Source organism: Oratosquilla oratoria, chromosome 6 (assembly GCF_046742065.1).
Source record: "Oratosquilla oratoria isolate Oo_2021 chromosome 6, ASM4674206v1, whole genome shotgun sequence".
In the NCBI taxonomy this organism is placed as follows: Eukaryota; Metazoa; Arthropoda; class Malacostraca; order Stomatopoda; family Squillidae; genus Oratosquilla; species Oratosquilla oratoria.
This window is the reverse complement of record NC_134782.1, coordinates 78,610,814-78,621,828: the sequence shown is the minus strand read 5'-3', so window position 1 is coordinate 78,621,828 and position 11,015 is coordinate 78,610,814. Positions and strand designations below refer to the sequence as shown.

At 37.5% G+C, this 11,015-nt stretch overlaps 1 protein-coding gene across 1 annotated transcript in view; it reads right to left on the bottom strand.

The window, feature by feature from the left end:
* LOC143026640 (putative caffeoyl-CoA O-methyltransferase 1) overlaps positions 1-10,564 on the bottom strand; it is a 128,039-nt gene extending 117,475 nt beyond the window's left edge. Inside the window, exon 1 of the mRNA XM_076187382.1 lies at positions 10,425-10,564. Coding sequence (XP_076043497.1) covers positions 10,425-10,531 — 107 coding nt within the window. The 5' untranslated portion in view covers positions 10,532-10,564. The remainder of the gene's footprint in view (positions 1-10,424) is intronic.
* Between the last annotated feature and the right edge of the window lie 451 nt (positions 10,565-11,015).

The following is an 11,015-nucleotide window of genomic DNA, read 5'->3' as shown; positions in this document are numbered from 1 at the left end:
ACTGTATAAGTCTACTTACAATATTGTGTCTACCTTCAACCCCATTCTTATTAGAGAACGATCACAGACAGAATTGTACTCTAAGGATTACACTCTCATAGCTAATGTATATATGCGTGATACCGTCTAACTCCTTCCACGCAAAGTGTTTGTGGAGTACACTCCCTTAAACCCTTTTTTTCCTGTTATCGGGATAGTTTTTGGCATCAGATTCAAAACTTAATAATAATAATATCTACCTACTATATCTGCACTATATCATTTAACTCGCATATTGACATTTATTTTCATTAATCTTACAGAACGTACCCATACCTGTTATCGGGATAGTTTTTGGCATCAGATTAAAATTTTAGCTGCGCACAAAAAAAAAAAAAAACGAGACGGCTATGTGTTCGTATCTATGGGTAAACTACTAACCTCCCTGTTGTATTATTTCGTAAAACTTCATTTCGCTTCTCAACACAGCCCCTAGCTGCTACAATCTCTCCCTAAACTATTTCTCTAGTGGAATCCTGAACTGAGAGTTGGGAATTTTTCCTATTACTCTTAAAATTAATGGCCTTAGTTTACGCCTCTGTCCGAACGTGTCAGTGACGTCACGGGTGGGCGGAGCTACGGTGCGCCCGCTATGTTCGAGAACATTCTAATGTCGCCACGAAGATTAGTTGAACCAAAATCAGCTGAAATATATTTGTAGCTATCTCCTATTATATATTTTTCTTCAATGATTATAGTAAGGCTCTTTGCCAACACATCTTGGTGGGCAGACATAGAATAGAATAAATTCATGGTCTATTAAGGCTCTATTTTCTACTTTGCTTATTGGTTGAGTAAAACCGTCATGACGTCCATACTACCCAGTCTCTCAAGTCAACACTCAAATAAATAAATAGATAAATAAAACGAAATTCCAAAAATAATATCCCTTCAAAATTCCTGTCCTTACAGCGCGACCCATCTCCCGCCAAACGGTTTTATTCAGCTCAAGAGGACGTCACCAAGGGGCACATAAGTTGTGAGTGGTTATGGTTGTGAGTAGTTGCGGTTGTAATTGGTTGAGTGGTTGTAGTTGCAATTGGTTGTTGTAGCTAAGGTTGTAATTCAGTGGTTCTGGTTGTGTTTGTAAGTGGTTGTAGGTGTGAGTGGCTGCAGCCATGAGTGGTTGTGTTTGTAAGTGGTTGTAGGTGTGAGTGGCTGCAGCCATGAGTGGTTGTAGTTGCAAATGGTTGTTGTGGCTACGGTTGCAATTCAGTGGTTCTGGTTGTAAGTGCATGTGAGTGGCTGTCTTGGTTGTGGGTGGTTGTTGTGGCTCTCAGTGATTGCGGTTGTGGTGGTGAGTGGTTGTGGTGGTGAGTGGTTGTGGTGGTGAGTGGTTGTGGTGGTGAGTGGTTGTGGTGGTGAGTGATTACGGTTGTGGTTGTTATTGTGAGTAGTTGGGTTTGTGACTATGAGTTATGTTTGCGGGTGGTTGTGAGTGGTTGTAATGGCGAGTGGTAGTGGTTGTGGTTGTGGTCGTGTGTGTCTGTGTTAGTGGTTGTGAGTGGTTACGGTCATAGGTGGTTGTGGTGGCGAATGGTTGTAAGTTATGGTTGTAAGTGGTTGTGAATGATTATGGTTGTGATTGAATGGAATCTCAAACCAGTGTAATCATACTGACCATTTGTAAGTGCCAACAGTGAAATTGGGCACTGGTCTTAGCGTAACTGCTCTTGCACTGTATTCCACTGAAACCACTTCATTTGGCAACACTCGTGCAGTGAATCTCACTTTATAATTTTCAATTGAATTTTCCTATCATTATTATCTTTATTATTATTATTATTATCATTTATACATTATTTCGATCTGGTGAGGCAAGTAGTAAGGCGTCAAGATCCCCCCCCCCCCGAAAAAAGGGGGTGGGTGGCGGGACTGGGGCAATCTACAATGGGTCTTGCTAAATCAGGGGCCATTCAACATACATAATAAACTAATATTGCTAGATTCTGTATTAAACCATTGTAAATTGCTTAGGATTCGTTAATGCAACTGTGCAAGATAAAACAGTGGTACCAACTGTACGAGATAAAGGTAACTTCTATTTTCTATTTCACAGGATGACACAGAAAAACGGGAACTTTTATAGTGGCACCCATGTACAGTTGGCAGCACTGTGGAACAGGGACCTTGAGCTGTAAACACTCGCCATTTAGCAATCATGGAGCAGTGGAATAGTCAACAGCGTGCTTTTACCATAAAAATATTTTACAAAAACAAAGTTTGGAAGGTGCGCAGAGGGAGTTCCGTCGTTTTTTCAACTTAGGACGTCATGGTCGGGTTCCCTCGAAACACGCGATAGAAACTTGGTTTATAAACTTCGAAGAGACTGGATCTGCTCTAAAAAAGAAACCGACAGGACGACCGAGAAGTGATCGTACTCCACAGGATATCGAAATTGTACGCGTTTCAATCATACGGAGCCCACGGCGTTCAGTTCGTAAACAAGCTGGTGGGATCAGTGTGTCCCGAGAGAGTGTTCACCGAATTCTCAATTTTTATCTAAAATTTCATCCGTACAAGCTGAAGATCGTGCAGCTTAAGAACAACGATCAGCAAATTATGACAAACATAAACGAGGACAACGAATTTCTGTACAAGCTGTGGATGTCAGATGAGGCCCATTTTCATGTCACAGGTTACGTGAATAAGCAGAACAATCGTTACTAGGTAGACAGCAACCCTAAAGTTCATGAATGCCCTTTACACGTCAGCAAAGTGACAGTATGGCGTGCAGTTTCGTCACACGAGGTCATCGGATCTCACTTTTCGAAAATGATCAGAGGAGCACAGTGACTGTCACTTCGGATCGGTATGTTGAGATGTTGCAATCTTTTGTTGCACCTGCATTGAATTTTTTTTTCATAACTTCACGAAACCTGGTTTCAACAGGATGGTGCGACATCGCACATTGCAAGGCAATCAATGCCAGCTGTGCGAGGGGCTACCTGAAGAAACGAGTCTACACGACTCGGCCAAGGACAATGGATGAATTGAAACAAAGATGTACATAAACGACTTAGACGATGGGATAAATAGTGATGTTAGTAAGTTTGCGGACGACACTAAAATAGGACGCCTAATTAGGTCAGGAGACGACGCAGAGATTCTTCAGGATGATCTTAAATTGTCCACATGGTCGGTGAAATGGCAAATGAACTTCAATATCTCTTAGTGCAGCGTGTTAAACGTAGGGCTACACAACCCCGAAAATAGATACAGCTTAGATAACACGCTTTTAGAGAAAACTGAGTGCGAGAGAGACTTGGGAGTTCTAGTGAGTCCGGACCTTAAAACCAGGAAACAGTGCAGTAGCGCCAGGAATAAAGCAAACAGAGCATTAGGTTTCATTGCTAGGACGGTAACGAATAGAAGTGCAGAGGTAATTATTAAACTATCTAGCGATAGTTAGACCCATCCTTGACTATGCGGTACAGTTTTGGTCTCCGTCCTACAGAATGGACATCAATTCACAAGAATCAGTACAGAGAAGAATGACCAAAATGATACATGGACTAGGAAATTTGCCTTACGAAGAGAGGCTTAGGCACCACTTACACTCTCTGGAAAGACGCAGAGTGCGGGGTGATCTAGTACAGGTGTTCAAGTGAATCAAAGGGTGATGCAAACAAGGTCATCATACTAAAACAAGAGGGCAGGACTCACAGTAATGGTTATAAATAGGACAAATTTATATTTAAGAAAGAAATAGGCAAGAATTGGTTTACTAATAGGGCGGTCGACGAATGGAAAAAACTTAGTAACCATGTAGTAAGCGCTGAAACTATCAGTTGCTTTAAGAAACTATTAGACAACTTTATGAATGCGGATGACAGGTGGTGATGGATACGGAGCTGCCTAGTGTAGGCCTTGTGGTCTCTTGCAGTCTCCTTCATTCTTATGTTCTTATGTTACGACGAAATTCGTGGTTTCCCAGCTGAGATGTTGCAGCGAGGAATGGGGAACCTCAACAGCAGATTGGAAGAATGCACAAGTACAGGAGGACGCCATCTACAGGATGTAATTTTCAAAGATTGACAATCTTGATGATTACTGTCTTTTAAAGGGCAAGCTGTAGTGGTTCAATTACTGTCAATATTTTTTCTTCTTCTATTTTTATTGTTTTTTTTTTTTCAAAAAGTTCCCGTTTTTCTGTGTCACCCTGTATATATATATATTTTACAAATTTTACGGCAAATGCTTAAATATATCGTTGTTGATTTTTATTCATAATGTTGCCAGAATGGAAAATGAAGCTGTATTTTCTATCAAACAATCTTATATAAAAATGACAAAAAATAGAAATACGATGAGTATTCCGAAGGAAGCACCCAGTGTGCATGTATATTCCATTTCACACACACACACGGCCCGGTGGCGGATTGGTAAAGCACTGGCCTCGCACGCCGGAGAACCGGGGTTCGATTCCCCGGCCGGGCGGAAACAAGTTGGGTTGGTCTCCTTTCACGTGTAGCCCCTGTTCACCTAGCAGCGAGTAGGTACGGGACGTTAGTCGAGGAGTTGTGACCTTGCTGTCCCGGTGTGTGGAGTGTGAGTGGTCTCAGACCTACCCAGAGATCTGCTAATAATGAGCTCTGAGCTCACTGCCGTAGGGTGGTGTCTGGCTGTCTCGAAAAGAGGCTGCAGCAGATCCGAGGTGAATACACACACACACACACACTTCTAAGGTCATTGCAATCTTATTGTTATCTCCATTATTATCATTATCAAAAATGATGACGATATATGAAATTGCCAGAGAGGCGAACACACACACACACACACACACTTTTGTCTGATGGACGGCGAGGATTAGAGTTCTGAAGAAAATGAAATTTTCGTGGACCTCAACGCAAACGAAGTACCTATTGTATTTACAAGGAAGGGGATAACTCGTGGTGTCGTGGGAAAGTGAGGAAAAAGGAGAAGGGGAGGGATTACTGAGGGAAATGGAAGGAAATGAGGAAGGGGAGGACTTGGTCCAGGAGGCCATACGTCTTGTAAACAAACGAAGGACCGATGATTCTGGTGATGGGATTAACAAAATTGTAAAGATTAGAAATATAGATAAGAGCAGCACAATGGAAGGTGAGGATAATAATTTCCAGGGATTTAATGAGGGTGGGGGGGGATACCAAACTCCCCCGATTGACAAGACTAGGAGAAATTGGATAACATGATCGAACATTGGAAAGACAGGTTCGGTAACGTAACCAACATTGCGCAGAGAGTTGAAAAGTTGGAAGAACTAGAGAAGGCGAACAAAAATTTAACTAATGAAATAGAAGAATTAAAAAGACAGTTTAAAGAAGTAAAAGAGGAGAATGAAGAATTAAAGAGGAATAATAAAGACAATAAAGAGGCCATAGCAAAAGAAGCACAGGGTTGGAAAAAAATCCAGGAAAACAGTACAGTTGCATTTACTGACATAATTAAACAGCAAATGAAAGAACAAACTGAAGACTCAGTTATCAAAGTGATGAGACAGAAGGAGAATATAGTAAGAGACTTAGCAGATAAAAAGAAATGTATAATTATATTGGGAATGGAAGAGAAACATAACCTAGATAGAACTTCAAGAATCAGTGAGGAAAATCGAAAAAGTAAGCAGTTTACTAGAATTAGTTCAGGAAGATGAACCTGAAATAATGAAACAAATTGAAGAGATATTTAAGCTCGGAAAATATAGTACAGATAAGACCAGACCAATTAAGATTAAATTCAGGTCACAAACAACAGCAGAGAATATCTTAGCAAAAAACAGGGAAACTAGCAGCAAGTGAATGTTATAAAAAGGTATGGATAAAAAGAGAAATGAATAAAGAGGAGAGGAAGAAAAAATGAAAAGGAAAGAAGCTAAAGAAAAAAAAAACGAGACCAGAATGGAGTCAGAAAAAGAAGAATTCTACTGGAGAGTAGTGAATATGAAATTGAGGAAATGGAGCATAACAGAGAGAAACAAAAAAGAAACAGAGAATACAATGGAAATAACAGAAAGTTAAGAGTGTCCTACACAAATATAGATGGATTAACAGGACTGAATGAACTGAACGAGTATCTGAAGGAAAAAGAACCGGACATTATGGGAATTGTAGAGACAAAATTAAAAGGTCCACTACCACCCAACAGCATAGGACACAATGCATATAATTATTGGATTAGAAACAGAGATATAAAACAAGGGGGTGGAGTTATGTTCCTGACTAAGAAGGATATAAACGTGAAGAGCGTCACATATGGAAAGATTAGAGTAGAGATGATTATGATAGAAGTAGAAGACAGAGATAAGAAGAGCAGAAAGTTTGTAATAAACTACGTGCCCCCAAAAACAGCCTCATGGGAAGAGAGTGAACATAAAAGTATGTTAGAAGACACAAGAATAACATTAAACAAGATAATGGAAGATGGAGGAAGAATAGTTATGATGGGCGACTTTAATTGCAAAGAAATCTGCTGGGAAGAGATGACAGTAAAGGGTGGAGAAGACTCATGGGAAAATGTTCTACTTGAGAGGATTATTGACCACACAATGATACAATGGATTCAGGAGAACACTAGGTATATAAATGAAGAAGAACCATCGAGACTAGACATAATAATCACATCAGAACCTGAAATAGTGGAAAAGATAGAATACAAGGCACCAATAAGTAAAAGTGACCACATATTGATAGAACTAGAACTAAATGAGAAAAAAATACATGAAAAGAAATTAACAATATAGAAAAGGAAGATTGATGTATGAAATTTTTTTTTTTTATAAATTAAGAGAATTCTTTCAAAATGAAAACTGGGAAAGAATACACAAAGAAGATACAACAGTAGAAGAGAAATGGAGTATTTTGACAAAAATCTATAAAAAAAGGAGTGTAAAAGTATGTCCCAAGACAAAAACAAGAAAAAGAATATGTAAAGTGCTGGTACAACAAATGTTGTAGGGAGTTAAAAGACAAAAGAGACAAAGCTTGGCTTGGAGCAAATGGAAGAAAGACAAAAGACCTGAAAAATGGAAAATATATACTTGTTATATAAATGAATATGTACAAGCATGCAGAGACGAAAAGAGAAAATATGAAAAAGATGTCATAGAAAAATGTAAAGATCAACCAAAACTATTCTACAGATTTGTAAACAATAAACTGAAAAACAAACAAGATTTGGAGAAATTACGACAAGGAGGAGTTGAGTATACAGAGGAAATAGAAATGGTGGAAATTATGAACAGGCATTTTAAATCAGTGTTTACAAGGGAGAATATACAACCGGAAGAGATCGAATGGATGGAGAAAGTCACCCCTATGAAAGAAATAGAAGTAACAAAGAATGAAATAATGAAACACTTGAGTAATCTTGATGTTAGAAAATCGCATGGACCAGATGAAATAGCAAACTGGATTTTGAAAGAATGCAGAAATGAACTGGCAGACAAAATACATAGCATAATAAATAGTTCCTTGAAAGAAGGAAAAGTTCCAGAAGATTGGAAAAAAGCAAATATAGCACCTATATATAAAGGAGGAAATAAAGAAGACCCTACCAACTATAGACCAGTCTCTCTAACAAGTACAATAGCAAAAACTTGTGAAACAATTATCAAAAGTAAATGGGTAAAATATTTAGAAAAAAACAGCGTACTAAATCCAAGGCAATTTGGATTCAGACAAGGACGATCATGTGTCACTAATTTGATATGTTTCTATTCAAGGTTAATAGATATAATACAAGAAAGAGATGGATGGGCTGATTGTGCATTTCTAGACCTAAAAAAAGCTTTTGACAAAGTACCACATAAGAAGTTGCTTAAGAAATTAGAAACTGAAGGAGGAATACAGGGCAAACTGTTTAAATGGATGGAAGACTTTTTGCTAGAAAGAAAAATGAGAGTAGTGATAAGAGACCAACACTCAAAATGGGATGACGTAATAAGCGGTGTTCCACAAGGAACAGTTCTGGCCCCAATAATGTTTGCTATATATATTAATGATATGGATGAAGAAATTGAAAGTTATACGAGCTTCTTTGCAGATGATGCAAAACTATTGAAAAAAGTGAACACGAAAGAAGATTGGGAGTCACTACAGAGTGATCTAAATAAAGTATGGGAATGGAGTAGGAATTGGGAGATGGAATTCAACACTAAAAAGTGTAGTATAATGGGATTTGGAAAAAGCAAAAACAGAATAACAGGAGCATATAAATTGGGAGAAGAAGGAATAAAAAAAGTAGAAAATGAGAAGGACCTGGGAGTCATTGTTATGAATAATATGTCACCTGAGAAACATATAAATAAGATTTTTGGAGAAACTTATAATCTAATAAGAACAATCAAAGTGGCATTTACATACCTGGATGAAGAAATGGTGAAGAAAATTCTAATCACTCTCATAAGACCAAGATTGGAATATGCAGCAACGATGTGGTCACCAAGTACAAAAAAAAATGTATAACAAAACTTGAAAGAATACAAATAAAAGAGCAATTACAAAATTGGCACCAACACTCTCAAAACTATCATATGAAGAGAGAATAGCAAAACTTGAACTACAGACACTAGAGCAAAGAAGAGAGAGAGGAGATTTGATAGCTATTTACAGAATCATGAAAGGCATAGAAATTAATGATAGAGAGAATCTGATAAAATGGGATGATACAAATACAAGAGGGCATGGAAAGAAAAAAGAAAGACAGCTATAGAAGAGATCTGAAAAAGAACAGCTTTCCTCACAGAGTAATAGACAATTGGAACAAGTTAGATGAGAAAGTGGTGTGTGCAAAAACAATACATGAATTTAAAAATAGTTTAGATAAAATGAGATATGAAGACAGGACCTCACGAGCATAGCTCCTCTTCCCATAAAATACAACTAGGTAAATACACACACACACACATATATATATATATATATGTATGTATGTATGTACAACACTGAATGGGTCCCAGTGATTAGAGATACATTTTAACAACCGCAACTCACTTTACTTCTAAGCCATCAGCATCGGGAAACCCAATGGGACCACATGCAGAAATTGAAATATGGTACTGCCGAGGACTCGAACTCAGCGATCATATGACAAGTGCCGTACTAACTAACCAACTACGCCATCAAGAAATCTCTCTCTTTACGGCGTAGTTGGTTAGTTACTACGGCACTTGTCATATGATCGCTGAGTTCGAGTCCTCTGCGGTACCATATTTCAATTTCTGCATGTGGCCCCATTGGGTTTCCCGATGCTGATGGCTTAGAATTAAAGTGCGTTGCGGTTGTTAATATATATATACTCGATCTATTCTGATTGACGCCAGACAATTTCATTCAGCCTACAGGTGCCCCTCTCGGTCGGAGTGGGTTAAGTCTGACGTCATATATATATATATATATATATATATATATATATATATATATATATATATATATATATATATATATATATATATATATATATATATATATATCATTAAAACAATTAAAATCTCATTTGCAAATACTTTTTTGTTTTACTTAAACTATTCTTGGCCAAATGGGGACGAGGCACCTCCGATTACGTCTAGTTAGACTAGTCTAACCTAACCTCGTCAACCACTTTGGGTATATGCCGCACAATCATTGCTGGCTGACAGCAAAAATTGCATTGGTGTCGGGAAAACAAAAATTACCCAAAAATGTCAAAAGTTAGTAACCAAGGTTTGGAAATATGGCACAAACATTCTATACTGATTTTAATTTTCTATTTATTTGATTTGATTTTTAGTAACGTGAAAGACGACAATACAGAAGTTTATCGCTGAGACAAACCAAGGTTGTGCTGATTGTAGAGATACAGGAGATTCTGTAAATCACTAACCACCTACAAACTGATAAGATATTGATTTTCTTTTATCCCTCTTCATGTATTTACAACCAATATATCATTCTTTATTTTTAATAACGTTACAGAAATGTCTGGTTTCCTTCAGCTTGTTACTTTTTTTTTTATTTCAGTTTGTCATATTCTATGAACAAATAAGAATTTATCAGTTACTTATCTATATGAAATAAGCAAATGTTTTACGCATAAGATCAACTTTAAAAAATCAGTAGGATTTTTTTTTTAAATTCCCGCCAACTTTGGCTACACATTTTAATATACAAAAATACATTGCCCCGCTGACGCTGACTACAAAAGATATCACTAATATTTACGAATAAACCCATTCTTACCCACAAAAAAATATAAATCATCTAAAACCAAAGATAAACACTAACTTACATGCGCAGGTCAGATCGATGAACGGAATATAGTTGTCCTTCAAAATAAACACGCGCATGCTCACTTAACCAACCTAATATCTTCTTCTACATTAAATATACTGTGATGCTTAAGTAATATTTCCACGAGAACCTTACCTGAGTTTCCTTGGAGAAGAGAACAGTTCCTTCCAACACTGATGCAGTTCAACGACTGAGTGACTATGTTTAGTACAAGCGAATGAAAGCCAGCGGAGGGAGGACATGGAGTAGGTGGGTGAGGAGAGTCACCGTTGCCGCTGTATCATGTGTTGTTGTGGGTATCATCTTCGCACAACTAAGTCATAAAATTTCACAAAGAAGATTCAAATTACAGTGAAGTTTATTTATTTATTTATTTATTTTATTTTTTTTTTTTTAACTTTAGAGGGAATCTTATGTTCTAGAAATATTGGACGCTTTTGGTTTGTTTCTTTGACGACTTGGGACAGGGATCGCTACTTTCCTTGTCACCTTTCTCAAGTTTGTTATATTAATTTAATACTTCTTCGTTCGCACTTTAATACTTATGTTCTAGTTAACGACAGGCGTTATTATTCAGAATCCTTAAATCCATTCTTCAGTCGAATAAGAAGTCTATTATAAGAGAAGAAAATTATTAGAATATAAATCACAGACGCTACAAAAGCAATGAAACTGAGGTGACAAACGAGGGATAAGTGTGGGTTAGCACTCCATTACAAACTCAAT